Source organism: Adelges cooleyi, unplaced genomic scaffold, assembly GCF_023614345.1.
Source record: "Adelges cooleyi isolate 19-005CV unplaced genomic scaffold, UGA_ACOO_1.1 ACOO_flye_CR_arks_rails_tigmint_CR_PRNA_9, whole genome shotgun sequence".
Lineage (NCBI taxonomy): Eukaryota > Metazoa > Arthropoda > Insecta > Hemiptera > Adelgidae > Adelges > Adelges cooleyi.
This window is the reverse complement of record NW_026096579.1, coordinates 490,960-511,551: the sequence shown is the minus strand read 5'-3', so window position 1 is coordinate 511,551 and position 20,592 is coordinate 490,960. Positions and strand designations below refer to the sequence as shown.

Below are 20,592 nucleotides of genomic sequence, written 5' to 3'. Positions count from 1 at the left end.
AAAAGCTAGTTTTCCAAAAATACCAAATCTATGACTAATTATATTTTCTCTCCTAAATTCTAATCTGGTATTAAAATAATAAAATTTAGATTTTTTTTTTGAAATTTGCTTACAACTTTGGGAGTAACTAGATTTAGACATTTATACGACCATTTATTAAGATTTATAAGATACAAACTTATAAAGAATGTCATAAAATCGCAAAAGGAGGTAAATTTAAGGGCTTCCTTAAATTTCATTTGGATATCTTGACAGGCGGAAGCGAAGTGGCCAGTCTGGAGGTAGGAATTTTCCAAATGATGAAAAGATTTAAAATTTGACGAAAATTTACTCTATGCACAAAATCAGAAAAACTTGGAATTAGTGTTTTCGTGAAAAAATATCTTTGTTAAGTAGTTTTTAATATACATCTACATTTAACAAAACATAATAATGTTTTGTTTCTTATTACAAATAGCTTTACAAATTTGCTCCTACTTATGGCCACGGTTCAATTAACCTTAAATGATAATATTTAAGTCGGTATAATTGGTATAGCATTATTATATGGTCGTACTCGATGTAATGATTGGACTCCATCGCACACAGCTTAAGAGACCTCTACAAATTGCTAGTCATAGTTTTATTTTAAAGTAACATTCTACGTTTTTGTTAACCATTTAAAAATGCATTGCCGGAATCTTAAAACTAGGTTTTTTTTTTTGACGGGTTATTAATGTACACGATTAGTATTCTTTTTTCTCCTTTCGTTTAATATTCTTACTGTAACCGCTCGTGCTACCGAATTCTCTAAATTAGTTGGTGTAGGCATACTCAATGAAAATTCCACACTCAAACCAATTTCACTGCATACAAAGTATAATGTTATACCTAACCTGGCTCTTATAAGAATATATTTTTTTCTATACTCGGTCAAAATGTCCTCTATAGGCCTACAGTATACACATATAATAAAACAACAAATACTAATGTAGTGCAATCCACACGAAGCGCCTATTATAACACCGTGTTCATGATTTAATTTCTGTCAACTGATAATTTATTATGTTTTCTTTTTAAGTAGGTCAGTTAAGGAATTGATACAAGATAGGAAATCTTCGTTTAGATTCAATGAAGTGCGTGCCTTTTAAAAAAAGGTCTTTGTATACATTGTTGGTCGCCATTTTTTTTTTTTTTAAACAAAAATCAGTAAGTTATCTAACTGATGTTAATTCCCTACGCGATTTGAATTCCAATTGAAATCTGAACTCTAATTTTAATCCCGACGGATATCCTTAATTCTTGACAGGAATCTGGAATATATATTTATAATATTAAAGTAGCTTTTCACGTTTACTTCGGGAACATTAACAAGATTTTAAAATATGACTACTGAAAAATTAATCTATCTTTCAGCTAAACAAATCACAGCAACAATGTAAGTACTATCGTGTATGTATATTTTATTATTATAAGTACACGAACGACCGTATAGCATGTTTTTTTTTTTTTAATTCTATTTTTATTTTTTACTATTTTATCACGCCATTACTAAAGAATTTGTTCTCCGAGATCAGAACAGGTTATTCGGTACAAGTGTTATTACAACTCCCGAGAGCCTGTCCGTCTCTTTCGAATATCCATCATTATTTTTTTTCCACCGCCGTCATCTCACGCATTTGCTATTAAGTACACACACATATAGATACACTTGAGTTTATAATTATTATTATTGAACTTACTACTATATGATATGTTTTGTCCACGACACTGAAGCTAGGATACGTTATTAATTGTTAAAAAAAAAAAAAGTTATATTATAAAAGCCAGTACAGTGGGGTCGGGGCATTTTAGGGCTAGGGAGGAGGTCTACGTGACTTATTACAACTGATAGTGGTAAAAACATTTTCAAACAAACGCTTCTATGCGAATCCGTAATGGCAAAACTACGACCATGTATAAATAAAAGCATACATCATGCCTAATGACAATTTATGGGTTTATAAATGTATTTCTAGTATAAGGATGGATACGATTAGGGTTGATCGTCCGTCTATATTAATGTATTGATTTATAATGAAAATATTTTCAAGCACCCGTGGATACACTCACACGTAAAACTTGACTACGGTCAAGGTGTATTTTTTCCCATTTTTTTTGGGGTTTTCCTTAATAAAAGATTGTCTACAGATTAGTAAAAAAATTGAATATGTTACAGCGCTACTCTACCTTCAGTTTAATTTTCAGACCTAAAATTGTCTAAAACTTCGTTTGAAAAAGTGATACAAAGAAAACATTTCCCCGCCTAAAAATCTCATCGAGGCGACACAGATAAAGTTGTTAACCTACAGATGATATAATATAACTCTTCTGTCGGATTATTTGTGGAAGATCTTTATTTTTAAATCTCTTTCAAGGACGCTGCGCTGTGACAGTCCGAAAAAAAATTCAACTACCAAAATAAAAGTGTCTCGATTACTGAGTTAATAATTATTACTACCCATCACAGTTTAACGTTCAAGTTGAGATTTTGTAGAAAATTGCCTGCCTATACTTTACTCCTTAAAAATGTGTGATCTTAATAAAATATGATGATTTTTTTTTTTTTTAAGCATAATTATCGTTATTACCCGTTTGCAAGCTTAATTAAACAAAACTAATAGGCGTACTGCCGCCGGAGGGAACGGCATTGGCCTTTCGGACAGTTTGAATGTCATTTTTTAAAATGCGCAGAAGCTTAACCGAATGTGTGCGTACACTCGATAAACCTGATGGTTTCGTAGGTAGGTATGTCGTGCTAATGTACATAATATGATTAGGTATTATGTAGATGATTCACCGAAACGTTTCCGTGGGAACCGAATAATCTTGTCCCGGGTAACTTAGTAGTCTGGACACGCGTTGCTCGGGCTTAAGCAAACCACTTGCCGCCGTGGCCGTGTTGTAATGATGATTTACAGCAAATTTGGATGTCGTCCAAACGGTGTAATGTAATTTATTCGTTTTATTATATTATTTTGTACGGCGGCAAATGCATTTTTTCAATACAAAAAAAAAAAACCTAATACGGATTCGGCATGTATCCAAAAGTCGGTGGTGTAATAAATGTGTGTGTGTGTGCACTGTGCTATAGATAGAGACCAATATATACATCTACCAATCTACTTACAATACACACTACCCGTCCGGACAAGGACTTGGGCCATAACGAATTACCATAATATTATAATATGATATACCTAGTTGTGTTTTTTTTTTTTTTATTATTATGTTTAACTACCTACCTCGTTCATCTGTTTCAGAGATATCGGCGTGGCTAAAGAAAAATTCAGCTAAAATTAACAATTGTTTTAATTGTAAAAAACTTACTTAACTTAAAAACTTAACAAATTTATTTTTAATCCATATTTTATATCTTCTCGACAAGATCTTTCTAATGAGCTTAGAATTAACTTTCTATCTGTTATAGTGAAAGATACAATTAGCGTTTATAATATGTCCACTGTAGCATTTTGTTTCCTTTCTATTCACAACAAGCTCTTAAATTTCTCAACGACAATTTGTTTCATTCCAATTACCATACTTGCTTGATTTTTTAGTAATCAAGAAAGTAAAAAGCTATAAACCACCATTTCCCTTATCTTCAAAATTTCGAAAAAAACCTTTAAGGTTATTATGGAAAACAGCTGACAAGTCTATAAAGCTTTGGCTGTTAGCTAAGTTTTTTTTTATAAATTACGGTACAACGTAATTAAAGAAACACATAAATACATTTTAAAACAATATAATAACTTAATCTGCACTCGACAAAGTACCACAATCGAAATTCGGTACAATTTTTTATCGAGCCTCTAAAATATTATGTTATAATATACATATATAATTCATGTAGGTATTATTGTTCTGGCGACCTGTTATTTGCAAAGACGGTGATTTTCTATTTGTGAAATATTTATAAAATCGATAATTTCCAGTTATTTCTATGGACTTTATTAATTTTTATATTCGCATTTTTACTTAAAACTATATAATTATATTCATCGTTTCGAAAAAAATAAGTTCTTCGTGAGTTAGACAATTATTGTATCAACTGTATAAACAGTTGTGTGTTGGTTGGTTTAAAAAGTGATCAACCACCTATGTCTACCATAATTTGTCTTTATAAAAACGATACAGTTTCTTCGAGGTAAAACAATATCTTAACTTAAGACAAAAAAATGTTTTTTTTTTCTGGATCCCAAGACTATAGTGAAGCCAGGCTACTGTTATTCTGTTGTAACGCGCCTTTGTACATGTGTCCAACGCATAGGAGTGTTTACCTGTTGTATATCTAATGTATTGTATGTTATGTAGATTTGAGATTTTACGAGGGCAACGAGCATACGTTGTCCGACAATGGCAGTAGACAGTAAAAACAATTATACTGTGTATTATATTGTTATGCAACGATCAAACAGTTTAACCCAATAATAATACAACGAATAGGAGATTTCTAAAAAATTGTATTGTAGCAGGTATTTCCTAGGAACGGTACAGATGTATACTAGATAATATTGTATATTATACAAGGCAACCCACTGATTGCGAGCCACATTATATTTTCGAAGATTACATTTTTTTGCACTCGTGTCAATTTGCATTATATAATGTTAATTGCGAATACAATAAATTTGATTAAGACGATTATTTATTTTTTCAAGCTAAACTTTAACCGCAGATTGACTGTTGGTACTTGGATCTCAATAACAATATAATTGATACTACTCGGTAATTGGTACTAAAAATACCCGTACAGTTACATATAATGTGTGTAAAAAGACAATGGTCATTGTAGATAATGATCGTTATCGCGGACGAAGCCGCGTTTAAACAAATTATATTATTATTTTTTAGTTTTCTAATCAGTTATCAGGCATTTGGTATCCGAATGTCCATCACTGTACACACATGGGGCGGCTGGCTTCTGGTTATACATCATCAATTTTAAACCTTTTGGCACCGACTGAGTACACCTGCTGACCGAGTATAGGAACTTCAGCTGCTCGTTTTTTTCCTTCATTTTAATTACACATAAATATAATATACGCGCATATGATTTTCGTGCATTCATTAAAACACTGTGTACAATTGTTTTTTTGTTAAAGTTACCTCCTACTACTACTACTACTAATTATATGTGTACACACTATTTGATTACCTTTACTGAAAGCGAATAATCGAGTAACAGATGTTACATCCGGAACCCTCGGGGTTGTAGGTGTTAATTTTCATGTATGTACCTACCGTCCTATGATATACTAAGGTAGGTACCCAAGGTAATTTTATACCCCCCTGTATAGTACCCGTGATTGGAAACTGACAATTACACTACACCGTTGTGTTTCGGACGCCCATTGTAAACAACAGTTGTAATTAGGCAATTTTTCAATAACCGTATTATACTTAAACCGCCAAGTGAAAATTAATCCTCGACCGCGCATCAACCACGTCCTATCCCAAACATTGAACATTCAGTAAAAAATAGCTTTTATCGTTGAGCGTACGTACAATATAATATACTCAATGCTGTTATTCTTTCTCCGACTAGTGTCACCGTGACCATTTATTTTTTTGCGTTCGTTTTGGTAGTTTTTTTAAATTTTTATAATGCGAAATGACTAGAAAATTAGTTTGAACAACAGTTTTTTTTTTTTCAATTAATTTTTACATCAAAATTAGAAACACTACTCGACTGGTAGAGTCTACAGTGAGTAGGAATGCAAATATCAATTAAAAACTATCGTTTTAAAAATTCACCTAAATTTTAATAAAAATTGTGTGAGCTAGTTTTGTAATTACACCAAGCAATGAATAATGAAGCAATAAATCTCGGATACCTATTGGCTGTTTGTGATGATTTTTGTTTTCGGACCAACCATAAATTTATTTAATACAATATTATATTTCACCCACTTCTCCTCCGCTTTGCACTCGTCGAGACAAAGAAGAAGTAAAAGCGTAACTTATACGAAAGTTCTTTTCTCCTGTTGTTTCGTTAAAGCTTTTCTAAAAGTTGCCCTACTGACCGCCATTACATTCCCCAATCGAAATTCATATTACAATCTGAACTATGGAAACTCCTGATATACCTACCTAAATACCGAGTTGTAATTAAAACAAAAAGCGAGTAAATAATGATACAGGTAGGTGAATTGTTTTTTAATAGGTATCAATTAAACATCTTACTTATCACCAAAAGAAAATCGTTGTAAATTAGATGAACGAAAAACAATGCAATTTTTTTTTCTTCCAATGAAACCTATAAAAATTCTTGCAATTAGTATATATTTAGGCATAGTGTTTGGGAGTTTGCGGGTTTTGTGAGCGTACAATAATACAAATTTCGGACGAAGATGTGTTTAACGAAAATCATAATCGTTCGTATCATGTTTATACGTGAATAGTTATTAGTATAGAATACTTGAAATTTGAATAGTATCGTGCAAGAAAAACGATATAATGTGCATCTTCATTGTTTATTTGTTGCTTATTCTAAGTTTTAGAAGTTAACATTTTGTTATAAAAAAAAGAACCTTACAAAAAAAAAGATTTTTTATTTTCTCAAACTATATCTCGATAGTCTTGTTGCATGATATAATTCACATAGTAAGTCTACGAGAGTAAATAAACTGACTATAGCTGTTTTAATCAACTTAACCAGGGCGGTTTTTTTTTTTGCTTATAAATATGTTTTCTTTATTTGTTTAAATAAGGATGATTTCCTTTTGATTTACAAAATTTAAAATTCAATTTCTGTGAATACATGCTGTAATAAAAGTTTGTATGTTACAAATTGTCTAAGTTAATTGATTGCCGTTTTTAGTTCATGTTTATAAGTTGAATACAGTTTCATGTAAATCAAGTTTACTATTATTATTAGTTCAAGGAACGGGAATTAACTGTGTGAACAAGCCTGTGTAATTCACACCTTCCACATCTTCCTGGGAAAAATTATAGTTAAAAAAAAAATACATATATATATATATTCTGCTTTGGCACAAACCATTTTATTATAAATCTATATCACACATACACGTACATTTTAAAACATTTTTTAAAAATAAAAAAAACCACACTACCTAAGTATTATCACTGGTTGATTTCGATGCGTGCACTAGATTTTAATGATTTTTATTTACACAAAAAATTATTATTAAAATCTAACAACATTGAGGATCCGTGATATTTTTCTAAAACCCGACCATTACATAATTTTTTTTGTTGAGAACTCGGCAACTAACCATTAGTTGTTATAAAAATGTATAATTAAACAATAATATGTTTGTAAACATAAAGGATATCAATTGATTTCAATATAATAGAATTAGAATTATAGCAAGCAAGTAAAAATGACTTACACTAGACATGTTTGACAAACAGAAAATATTTTTGATATTTATCGATAATATTTTGAGGAAGTTACTACGTTATTTGCATGAATATTGGCTACAGTCTGAACACACTATAACAATACAAAAATCACACCCTAAGTTCTACCAGCTTAGTTATTGGTGTCAATAATATAATATACATACATTTTTCAATCATTCATACGAAAAGAAATATAATATTATACAAGATAATATGTGAATAAGCGGATGTAAAATTGTTCCGCTACAATTTTTTTCCCAACAATAAAATATAATATTTATTTTACAATTGAAAAACTATAAAACAAATTCAATTTAAAATAAAAAAAATACCTAACCTAATCCCGATTTAACTGTTGATTATCATCGGTTGTACTATTTTCTTTTGTTTCTTTGATATTAAATTCTGCGTTCAACAAATCTAAATTCCTGCAAAATAAAAATTCAATACTTAATCAAGTCAAATAAATAAGAATGCACACTCTGAATCAAATCAGATTAGTTATTGTCTATGGCGTGCGTGACACTTAAGCCCAGTGCGCTATAAGAAGTTACACTTAATATTATTATTTTAAAACTATATTATAATATTAGAAATAACAGTATTGAAAAAATGAATATCGGCTTACCTATCATTTACTGCTCTAAAAAGGTCAATACGGTCGGACAAGGATATTGCTAGACGCAGTGTACTCCAAATGGTGTCCGACAAAGCGGGGGTCCCGGCATTAGAGCTCACAGCTGAAGCTTGTTGGTTTAAAGCTTCTAGTAAATGCTCGATGGCTTCCCTATAAAATTAATCATTTGTCTTGTATTACTATTTGTGTGTAGTAATTAGCGAGTTAAAAATAAATACTATTGTTTTTAAATACCTGTACGTTTCTAGGTGAATACACGTGATCCCCAGGTTATAACGAGCTCTTGTGAATCCAGGACATAACTGCAAAGCGTTGCGATACGATTCTATCGCTTCTTCAGACTTTCCGCCATTTGCTAATGTTGCACCCAAACGGTTCCACAAACGAGCATCCTGAAAACAGGTTAAATAAGATATTGAATATTTTGTATACTTAGAGAATGTCCCAATTATCGGTTCTGAATAACGAAACAAAAAAAAAAAACCAAAAACTTTTAATTATTATTGATTTGTAAACAACAAAATATATATAATACGATTATTTAGTTTACAAACTAAGTATTTTGTATTACAGAGTTCAAAAATACTAAAAATGAAATATTTTGCTCATCTCCAAGTTCTCCTAAGCAAATATATATAGCGTAGCGTCCACTTTATGAATCAAAGAGGTATTATAATATTTACATCTGGTTTGACTTGAAGTGCAGCTTTGAAACAGTCGACGGCTTTATCGTTTTCATTGTTAAGGTTGAGTAAAACTCCTAAACCATTTTGAACGTCTGCGTCAATGAATCCCATCTCAGCACTTCGCTGGGCAGCTTCTATATACATATCTTTGACGGAATCATATAGTTTCCTAAAAAATAATCATATTGTAAAATTGCTTATAAATAAGTATTTCAAGTATTCAACAAAGTATATTAAGTAAATAACACTTACGAAGTAAATAAGTAATCCACCTTTTTTGGCTCGTCCGGAATCTGTTTGGACTTTACGATATCTTTGTATTTTGGATTTTGGTTTAACCATTCCTGAATGCAATAAAATAACTATTAAATTGAAAAAATCGAATACCAACAAATCTGGTTGAATTTTTTCAAATTCCATATCGTTATTATATCAATACATTTAAAATAAATTATTTGAAAAATAAAAATGACACTTTTTCATTGCCATATAGTATATAAATATACTATACTATTTACCATGAGCATTCGACAAGCTTGTGCGTTACAGCTTTCATTCGTGTAACAAGCCGCCAAGCAAAGTACAGCTGTCAAGTTGTCTGGTTGAAGTTCTAAACATTTGTGTAACGCGCTTATACCCAATTGATCCTAAACAAAAGCGAATATTGAAAATCCAAAGTACAAAAAGAGCGAGTTTAATATTCACGTTTCTTTTAACTCAATTTAAAGCATTAATACCTGTTCGTTTTCAGCTTGTGTTGTGCCTAATAGTTGCCATGCTTCAGCATTAGACGCATCTTGTTTGACAGCCGCTTCAAAACACAGAACAGCTGTAGATAATTCACCAGCTTCTAAACGACGCTTTCCTTCGGCTAATGGATTTTCTATCGATTCCATCTCATTTTGCTGATTAAACAAATACTCCTAAAAATTAAATAAATACTTTTGTAACAAGCCTACTTGGCTAGCTGGCTAGACTAGACAGAGCGGTCGTCGATAGGATTAAATGAACGGATTGCGTTGAGCGAACACACATGATAAAATATGAAAGGCAATAGAGTACAATTATATTATTGTATTTAGTAGGTGATGGTAAGGTCTCAACTAATTAGATGCATCGGCATGTTGGGGCATTGTCGTGTGTGTCCACTGTCTGCCCTTCCTGTTGCCTTATTGACAAGTGCTCAGTAAGCATATTTAGGGCTTGTGGTAATGGGTGGTCGAAAGTAACCGCTACACTTTTAAATACCCTAAGAAATATTTTTCAATGTAATATATATTATATCACTAACTGGTATTTCTGTGACAGTACGCATATCTCGAAACTCAGATTCCCATAGCCGAAGATTATTCATTATATTACTCATAAATGAAATATTTTTATCGTTGTTAATAGTCTCTGCCGCCTGTTCTTGATCAGTAGACGATATTGGCTCTCCTATAGCTGAAATTGGTGCATCAGCATTCGACGAACTTGGTAAAATATGATCGGATGCAGCATCTTCTAATTCCCATTTACGATTGAAATCTGCATTTTGCGGTAAATTTTGAAAATCAAACAACAAGTTTCCATAAGATCCCACGTTGAAACTGGATTTGTTCGCTATGTTCTCCATCATCATAGTTAAAAATGGGTCCTATTGATAACATTTGTTTTACTATGTTATTTAGTTTATATTTTATGTTATTAAGCAATTAATTATTTATATTTATTATTTGTGCATTTGAGTATAAGTGCTTGTTATGTGAATATTTACATTGACAGTCATATGAAACGTTCACCACAAAGACAAGAAGCAAAATAAAATCTCCTATGTTTACACGTATGTGTAATATAGAAACATTAAGTTGTGTCAGCATCTTTTTGTTTAAATAGTTGACAAGTTTTTATTTTGGATTCATATATTATTATTTAGTTGTAATTACCAAATTAGTTTGTTCCTGCAACACAGAATCAACAATTGTAGGACTAGCCACTGTACCATCAAGTATTGTTTCATTTTCTTTGGGTTTTTCAAAATTGAATCGAGATTTAACGGCATCTTCTCTGAAATGACATACAAAAATATTAACACAATAGAGATACATACAATGTAATATATATTTTTATTTTTTACCTAAACATTAATTTAAAATACTTTTTACACCTACTTCGTCGTTCCAAAATATTAATTTTTGGCTAAGATTTTAATTCATTATTTGTTTGAAAAGATTGTGTTGCCACTATTTTTTATTCAGCTACATAAGTTCGGGCGTCTTTGTACAGCAATTGTAATAAATTAAATAGCAGAAAACTCAGCTTTGAATTTTTTTTTATCATAATTAAACAAATTGGGTACATTTTTTTGTTATTTAAGAATTTGCGAATTCCCTCAAATATTCCTTTTTTTTTTATGCAACTTCTACATTGATAATTGTATACCGATAAAATTTAACTATTGATAATATATTTGTTATTTGTTCTCATGGCGCTTATGAACAGGAGTAATATTTATTGGTAAGTATATCATCATCATCATGTAGCTTAACGGGCCATGAAGGCCCAACGCTGCCATCATGAGATGGTTTCTTGACGAATTCGCTTCCGGGACGGGTCGTCAATCCGTCGCCGGAGAGGGGGATGGCGGTTCCTTTTTACCGGACGATTGCTCGCCCAGCAAACGGAGCGCCTGTGACCGAGAGTCGAACCGGCGACAGTGAGCGCTAACACACTGCCGCCTTACCCACTCGGCCACTCCTCCTCCTTGGTAAGTATATATACTTACTTATTATTAGAAGACTCCAATTTTTTCACCCAATCAGGGCCGTAACCAAAATCATAGATTTCGTCTTTTACCAACATTTTGTTGTCGGTCGTACTCCAAATGTTTGGATCGTATTCACCTTCCTTGAATGAAAATTCATAAAACTTTAAAATAAAATAAAACCATGTTCCAAGAAAATGGGAGATACTTCCACTGTTTTAGAAGGAGGTTCTAATTTTAGTAAGTAATCTTTTTAAATCAATTTTAAATGTATAATAAAACTTTCAAAGTAAAATCACTATAATAGAAAAACTAATAAAATACAATTTTTTTTTTTTAACTTAAACATTTTTTCTAGTACGATTTCTATCTATTAGATCACATTAATTGGCTCGATCTACTTGTACACCGCCATAATAACTTAATTTGTTAATTTATATCCAAGACCAGATACTCACATCTTTTTGGACTTCATACTCTGTCGGCCACGCTGCTGCTTCTTGTTGATTGCTGACATTTGTTTCTTCGGTACTTCTCATTTCCTCTAAAAGATTGTCCATTTTAAATGTGTCTGGTTCTGCAGTACTAAAATACTGATCTGCCAGCTAAAAAATTAGGGAAAATGAATAAGTACAACCGTCATATTATATGGGCCTCCCGGTCGATTAATATGTATTTTTATATTTACTTCTCCAGTGTTTGCTTCCAAAAAACTTTGATCAGGATGACCGTCTTGCTTGAGGTCCTGGTCTCTTAATGCGTGATCTTGAACAAAATGCGTTGATAGTTGGACCAAAGAGTTGGACCCTCCGCATTCTCCTTCTACTAAATCTCTCATAGACATTTTGTACTGAAATAAAAACATGACCTGTTGAAATCTGTATTTAACGACTGTAGCATAAGTGACTAAAATACACATTGTAATGTACCAGCAACTTACTTAATCGAAATTCAAACCACTGTTTTAGTAATTCTATAACATATATAAATTCTAACTCCGTATTCTTCGTATTGCTTTAAACATGTGGTTTTATTATTCATTTTTTTTTTTTTTAACAACACAAATTTTAATTTTACAGTAATAAATTGGTAAACGTAACCCTTGCCTTACTTTTAGTGCTTGATATGATTTTCTTTTCCAAAAAAAAAAAAAAGTCGATTCGCAGAATAAATGTAATTTTTGAAAACGTCCTTTCAGCCCATATAAATTACATTATCAACTTGAAACCGTTAACAACATAATATATAGCTTTCCTTTTTTTTCTGTAAGTAAAACAGTACCTAACGATCGATGCTCAATGTACTATGTGTATTGTCCAAATAAAATTAAAAAATCCATTTTCCTTATGTTGACATGATGTTTTTTTTTATAAATAATTTGAGACCTTAAGACGTGTTAGGACAAATTTGTGCCCTTAACTGAATCCAACATTTTTAGCAACAGTAAACAGGTTAAATATAACCTTAATCCTTAATTTTATGATTTTTTTTTTTAAATTAAGTATAGTAAAACTAGATGAAGTATTGACTCAGTTTTAAACCAAACCTTATATCATATCAATATGTATTTTTATCATGATACATTTTTTTTCTATATTTTTAAGATAATCAGAGAAAACTACCAATTCTTAAACATTTAACAGTTTTAATACATCAACTAGTCACAATTTCTCTGTATTAGTGCATAACATGAATCAATGTAAAGCCAAACATATTGTGTCACAACCACAAGACTAGCACTAGGTCTTATTTCAGCTCCAAATCAAAATAAAGTGAGCTAATGTTTCAAATACTTTTAATATACCTGAACACCTCTTTTCACTAAGTATTAAACATTATATTTTTTGAAGACTTGCATATCATCATAAAGGCAACCTTAGATCAAAAATCATACTTAGGGGCGATGGTATTGGTTTCAAAAGGTATACCGAAATACCGGCTGTAAAAGATTTACCATAAAATGTCGGTATACCGATACTACATACCTTCATTACCGGTAATAGACACTTATGCTGTTTGAAAAGTTATTGAACAGTACACCTTTTACAAGAAAATTTTAATATCATTATACTGCAATACCACTTGTACTAACGGTACACAGTCAATCATCCCTAATCATACATATTTCTTTTTTAATTTAAAAATTTTACAGTATGTCATTTCAATACGTCTTAATTTAATAAAAATACTTTAATACTACCTGATTGCTTACAATTGAATATTGATGAACACTATCGCTGTTTTTTTTTTTTTTTATAAATCTGTAGATGAAAGAATGGATAGATCGACAGTCGGAAGAGACAAGGCGCAGTGTCGGTAGACCCGATGTAATGCACAAGCATTTTTCAAAATTTAACTTAACACACTCTACAATAATATTTACGCATTAAAATTGTACAATTCTCCAAAATTATAGATGAAATTTGTAATAAATCATTCTATTACATTAAGCACCGATATAGAACAAAATCATGTATATATACTTTGGAAACGATACGAATTTCTATATAAATCAAATAAAATCAACTCAACAATGTTTATATTGGATAATAATTAATAATAGTAATACGTTATGCAATAAAACAAAGACATTTATTTAAAATTTCATTTAATCACCCAAAAATTAATAATTGTAAATCCTTTACAAATAAATAAGTTATAAAATATTTGTGCACAATAAAAAAAACATAATTATACAAGCCTGTAGTTTTCTAATCTAGTGAGTATTTTGGTGGACCTTGATTTTGTACATGGGGTTATAATAATAATAATAATAACAATTCATAATTAATATTTAGTAAGTGTATACATTTTCCTATTACCTAATTTAAAACGTTTAGATTGACTAAGTATCCAGACTTAAAAGTTTAGTAACAATCAAAATGGCATTTTATAACATAAGTGATTATTTGAATGCCAATAAAATAGATATTTAACCGAGATAAAAATATAATTGAAAAAAAAAGAAAAATTAAAATACTAGTAGATATGTTTGGTATTTTATAAACAATGAGAAGAAAATCAAGAGTATAGGTACCTAGTTTAAATAATCATATACACTCAGCATACATTATGAAAATAGATTTTATTCTTTGTGTTAATGTATACATAAATCATACAATGTCGTTTTAATGTAAATCACAAAATATATTGACAAAAAAAAAAAAAAAAAAATGAGATAATAATTTGTTGCCAATGTTAACAATGACTATGATTACAATTTTAATTTATACAAATTTAATTATTATTTTATTTTTTTCAATTAAAAAAAAAAAAAAACAACAAATCTAAAATATTGTACACATGTTAATTAATATATTGGTCGAATAATTAGGCATTTGTTGAGATACTTTACTTAAATACCTACTTCTATTTTGGCATATTTAGGAAATTGTTATTATATAAACTATAGAAAATTCAACAATATTTTTTTTTAAAACAGGAAAACAGATGAGCGGTAGCTAACATAAATAGGTATCAAGAATGGATAAATTTTTCAAATGGTGAGACATCAATACTCCTCGAAAAATAAAAAAACATTAAAAAAAAATGTTAGTATTTTAAAGTGTTTAATTTACCATTTAATTATTGAGTTTATGGGTGTTATCAAAATTGGATACATTTAATAATATATATATTTAAACTAATTACCAAATTTTACTCACCAAAAATGAATTATTGTGCAGTAAAATAATACTTCAGATTAAAAAAAAAAAAAAAAAATGATAGTTTCTCAATGTAGTTCTCAATTGTTTTTAAAAAAATGAATAAAATGGCGCAAATTGTTTACAAAAAAAAAAAAAAAATTAAAATATACGTTAAGTTTGTTCAATAGACAACAAACAAAATAATGGCTTAGAGGCAAACAAAATATAAAATTTCTAAGAAAGAGAGATCAAGACAGTTAAATTTTTATGCCCAATTACAATAAAACACCTATCGTATGTTTGTAAAAAGATTAAGTTTAGATTTAGGTTCTTTCTGCGACCGCGCTTTTGAAAATATATTCCAAAACCTTAATGTCTCGTCTCCGGCTCCGGTTACAATGGACTCTCCGTCTGGTGACATCGACAAATATAATACCCTGAACGTGTGACCCGTGAGCTTGGCAATTTGGCTCATAGACGGATACTTCCAAACAACTATTTGATTCTGTGAATATCCATGGGTGCTCACAAGCTCTTGCGTATTCCTAGACCAAGCAAGATTACATACTTGGGATCCAGTGTCAATACATTGCATAGGTTGTCCAGTGAGAGTGTTCCAAAAGCGAATACATTTGTCGGCCGTACCACCACCACTAGTCAGAAGACCTCGCTGGTGTGGAGACCAAGCAATTGCTTTAACCGCTGCAGTGTGTTGATTGTAGGTTAATTGCGGATTATATGCATGTGTGTTCCATACATATAGCCGATTATCATTTCCTCCAGATGCTAGGTAACGGTTATCCGGAGACCATTTTAAGCCACAAACCTCTTGTCTATGGCCGGAATATCTTCGACACGTTGAAAGACTTGGACCTCTCATATCTCTTAAAAATATATTACGATCACGACTACCTGACGAAACGACATCACCATTCCACGCAATAGCACCAACTCTTCCTGCGTGACCTGTTAAGCTGTTGACTTGTTTCTCTGCAGCAATATCCCAAACTTCTACTGATCCTTCTTGAGTACCAAATGCTAAGTAGTTACCTTTATCATTCCAGGCAACTGAAGTTACTACATTGCCATCTGACGACAAATCACTAATTCTGGTTACTTTACTCGTAGTCGCTGACCATAGATAGACACAACTACCTAATCCGACAGCAAGTAAATTCGACGACGACCAATCGACTAAGTTTAGATAAAAATCATCTTGTAGTTCAGGTGCATCTAAAACTTTGTAAGGTACTCTCGATATCTTGCGAGGTATCTTTCTCGGCGATCGTAAGATTTCTTGGCTTTTGGCGCCAAGTGGTGATAGTGAATAAGGAGAGCAAGATTGTATATTATCAACTTGTTCATGGTTCGAAGAATAAAATTGAAATAAATTTCGTTTGGTAGCTAACCTATCACGATTTTTATCTTGCATTCCAATTTCACCAACACTAGATCCGAGCAATTCGTTATGAAGTATAGCTTTGTATGCACCATCTTTATTGGTAGATTCACTTTGAAAATCTTTTTTCCCATAATCGGTACCATTTCTTATATCTGATATGATGTTAAATCTTGCTGTGAGATTGTGTGCTTCTCGATATGGTATAAATCGGTCAGCTCTGTAGTTATTAAGTGACATTTGTTCGTATTGGAAAGACGTATTTGCTTGATCAGTTTTAAACTTCTTAAAAGATTTTGAATGGCCTGGATCATCATCGACTTCCATTTCTTCAAGTCTTTTAAAACCCATTAAGGTGTTTTCTTTTTCAACTGATTGAGTTTTCATATCAATGGCAGCTTGTAATTGGCGGTTTTTTAAAACCACATAATCTGGACTTCTTGACAGCTGCGCCCTCAGTCTCATTGCAAACGTCGGATCCATCCCTTCATCCATTTCTGTTTCTTTTTTTAGGCCTAATAAATAAATTCCAACACCATTTTAATTCCTAGATATTTATTATTAATTAATAGCTAGTTTATTTTTTTTTTATTATATCAATTTTACACGAAAGCTTACTTTGAAATAGTTTTATCAACTAATCTACACAAATACATGTATTTATTTATTTACTTACAATTGTACATTTTTATGTTCAATTGTATAATTGTTCATATCTTTAAAGGGTGTCTTACGTTGTTTCGATAATTTTACATAATATAAACAAATAAGCATATGTGAAATTCTTAAAATAACTTGAGACACTCTTTATAAGAACTAAACTAAATCAAATTACATTAATCAACAAAACAAATATAACGTTTTGATTTAAAAAAATGTTTTCCTAATATCTAACATAAGAACATGGTTTTTAATATGATCATTAGGGTGGTGCAAAAAATTATAATTTTTGAAATTAAAATGTCTCACACGATAATATTTTTTTTATTTGCGTACACAATAGGGTTCAAGTACAGCATAATGATTAATTATACCTACATAATGGCAAAATTATAAACTTACATTTCAACCTTAAACAACACTAATTAATACACTAAAGAATGATAAAATAATTATTCATGATAAAATCGACCTCTTTAGGACTGGTAGGATTGCTATGGCAAAAGAAATCAAAATTAACAATGGTATTGCATTCTCCAATTCTATTCTAAATTCTGTTTAAAGGATAATTACAGACATAAGACGTTGCATATTGAGGAACAAAGAAAGTAGGGACAGGAGCGTGAAAAATATTGTACGACGTACGCAATTACAGTATTTGACTATACAAAATCTAACTCCACAGCATAAATACAATATTTGACACATAAAATACACCAAACAAATTATTTCTACAGAAATCCTAAACAATTTTTTCAATTTTACTAAAAATGAGCAGCGCGACCTATAAAACTTTTCAAAAACAACACAAGTTTGTACCAAATTTTTATACCACTTAAAAAAGTATTAAGGGGTGAGACATTCAAATTATTACTGATTTTTAACGTGTCCCTAATAAATATTAATTAATATTATTAAAAGAGTATGTTTTAGGACTAAAAAATGAACATGCACCTAACCTAACCTATACAATGTATCTAATTACTTATCGTTTTTAAACCAGCAGAACACTGATTTTAGCTATCATTTAACTGTACATCACTTAGTATTATAAAATTTATATTATGCAATTAAAATTCCATCAATAGAGTAAGTTTTTTTTAAAGTGGGAGGTCATAAGACAAAGATTAGCAAAAGTATATTCATTGCCGTGGCTCTCAAAATGTTATAATAAATCTTAGAAGACAAATTTAATTCCACTAATGCGTGTTTGTCGCATTATTTATAGTTGGTGTCATAACAAGATTTTATGTTTTTTAGCGCATTTAACGTGTTCTCTAAACCCGTACCCTAGGTGGTTCAATCTACCTTGACTGTAGCATAATTTTACATTACTTTGGATTCTACTGATATTCTATCACTTTTCTGGTTTATTTTTAAGAATGGAGTTAGTTCTTTAATAAAGCATTCTAATGTAGCCTTGCTAAATTGACATACGGATATTTAAAAAGCAGTGTGTGGTAAATTAAAAATATTCCTGCTACCACTAGAAAGCCTTTCTAACTTAAGAGTAGCACACAATATTAGCTGCCCTTGATCGCATTAAATTTCTCAAACTTCTTTGTGCAGTAACAATCGAACATTTAAAATAAGGTTATTCATTTTAAATATATAATAAAATCACTAAATCACAAAGAGATTAAACAATGAACAAATACTAACTGTATTATAATTTATTATTATAAATAAATTATTTAGAGTAAAAAACAGCAAAATCAGTATCAAATGATAAAAATAACAAATCAACTGATAAAGGAACCACATTCAAAATGACTGAATTTTTTAAGTTTTCGGCGAAATTACTAGAAAACCATTCTGCCAAGTCTGCTTGACACGCAATAGTAAAATAGCAAAAACTCTTACATCTACTACAGTAATAATTCTGCTAGTTGCGACCAATAAGATCGTCTTGATCACGCATTAGTGGAATCGACCCCCCGGATTGCTAATAATATAGACCTAGGGGGTTTGTTATTAGAATACCCTACTGGTAGTTTAGAACGGATACTGATAACCGACCATCTGGAACCATATTACCCATTACGCTTTGCAGTTTCAAGGACATTTGACTATGTTTTTAGTTTACAGTCGAGCATTAAATGTCAAGATTTTTTCGTGTCATAAATCCCAATTTATCACACAGATTTAACAAACTTACTAATCAAGGGTATACATTTATTTTACCAGATTTCCTCTTTTTTGGCTAATTAATTTGAATTTTATTCCACCCCGCTGATTATAAATTTGAAATCAGGGATTCCCGGATACCGATGTTTAACATGCACAATTTGGGCGCGGCGCCCCACATTATCATCCATCAGTCACAGCATTCACTCGGTTCTCGTAGTTTTTATTTTTATTTGTAACCTTCTCCCAAATTTTACATAGGTATCATTTCAATAATACCATTTCACTTACATTATCATCGAGTACTATTATTATTTATTTTAGCGGTGAAGTGGGGTGCCACGGCCGTCCAATGCATATCATACTCGTATACTAGTGCAACAATAATTTCCAAAGTTCAACTAGCTATAGCTTTAGAAATAGAGGAGTCTGTAGACTTTATAATTAGTATAAAAAAAAAAAGTAATCTGGCAAGAAAAAATTGTGCCCGGCACTAAAACGTCTAATATAATTTAAAAAATATTTAAATAGAGGTTTACAATGTAAAAAAAAAATTAATATGAAATTAAAGTATGTTAAAAATTGTTTTACCATTGTAGTATTAAGACATAAAAAAACATAATTCTTCCTAAATTTCAATATAGTGTCATTATCATTATTATCATAATATACGACGCCAGGGCTACAGGACAATTATTTTTGTTTTAGGCAAAACAATATTTAAAAAAAAAAACTAACTTACTGTTGAGCACCTTACGTGGACATTAATAATGTTTAAATGAAATAAAAATTAAATGTTGGGTAAACGTAATAATAGCAACTCACTGTAGTTTCTTTACGATAACAGTTGGATTTGACTTCTACAGCAGTCGTTACGGAGTTAGGCGTTGGTTTGGCCTTATTCGAACACCATTATTACTGATTTTTTTTCATATTGACGACTTGCGATGTGCTTGGAAGTCTGCGAACAAAAATTAAACAAAGAGACGGATTGACATTCTACAACCAAAACTCTTGTACTTAAAAAATACGCATTTGGATATATAAAACCAAATTAAAATAACCACGGTAAGAAAACTGAAAAAGGAAAAAAAAATGAAAATAAATAGCGTTTATCGATTTTTTTGTTCACACGTTGCATTTTGACAAACAGACGTTTTAAACAGTGTAGCCAAATGTCCGTTAAATTAATATTCCCATGTGATACGTTGAAAAATTATTTCACATTTCCTTTTATAAATAATGGCTAATTTTTATGTTTTGAAATTCTTTTTCAAGAAAGTAATATTAAACACGAATTTTAC

General features: G+C 30.7%; 1 protein-coding gene across 4 annotated transcripts; it reads right to left on the bottom strand.

Annotated features, from left to right (window-relative positions):
* Positions 1–7,010: 7,010 nt before the first annotated feature.
* Positions 7,011–20,412, bottom strand: LOC126847100 (fizzy-related protein homolog). Of its 4 annotated transcripts, none has more exons than XM_050587144.1 (13): positions 20,031–20,053; positions 12,144–12,305; positions 11,914–12,060; positions 11,477–11,598; positions 10,638–10,758; positions 10,004–10,348; positions 9,450–9,635; positions 9,231–9,359; positions 8,965–9,056; positions 8,710–8,881; positions 8,261–8,418; positions 8,018–8,176; positions 7,011–7,817 (listed from the first exon to the last, which is right to left on the bottom strand). In XM_050587144.1, exons 2-13 carry the CDS (start codon positions 12,297–12,299, stop codon positions 7,727–7,729), a joined length of 1,878 nt encoding a protein of 625 aa, XP_050443101.1. In that variant the 5' UTR covers positions 12,300–12,305; positions 20,031–20,053; the 3' UTR covers positions 7,011–7,726. The 4 variants fall into 4 exon arrangements, with proteins under 4 accessions (XP_050443101.1, XP_050443100.1, XP_050443103.1 ...); XM_050587143.1 differs by lacking the exon at positions 20,031–20,053 and adding an exon at positions 20,114–20,400 and having other exon boundaries at positions 7,012–7,817; XM_050587146.1 differs by lacking the exons at positions 7,011–7,817; positions 8,018–8,176; positions 8,261–8,418; ... (7 more) ...; positions 11,914–12,060; positions 12,144–12,305 and adding an exon at positions 14,759–17,016 and having other exon boundaries at positions 20,031–20,412.
* Positions 20,413–20,592: the final 180 nt, after the last annotated feature.

What these genes read in the sequence shown, in the direction of transcription:
- LOC126847100 (XM_050587143.1), bottom strand. Translation starts at nt 12,299, where the DNA reads ATGTCTATGAGAGATTTAGTAGAAGGAGAATGCGGAGGGTCCAACTCT. An exon ending in TGCAGGAACAAACTAATTTG is followed by an intron (nt 10,349 to 10,637) that starts GTAATTACAACT and finishes TGTTATCAATAG; the next exon opens with GACCCATTTTTAACTATGAT. An exon ending in ATTCACCTAGAAACGTACAG is followed by an intron (nt 8,177 to 8,260) that starts GTATTTAAAAAC and finishes TTAATTTTATAG; the next exon opens with GGAAGCCATCGAGCATTTAC.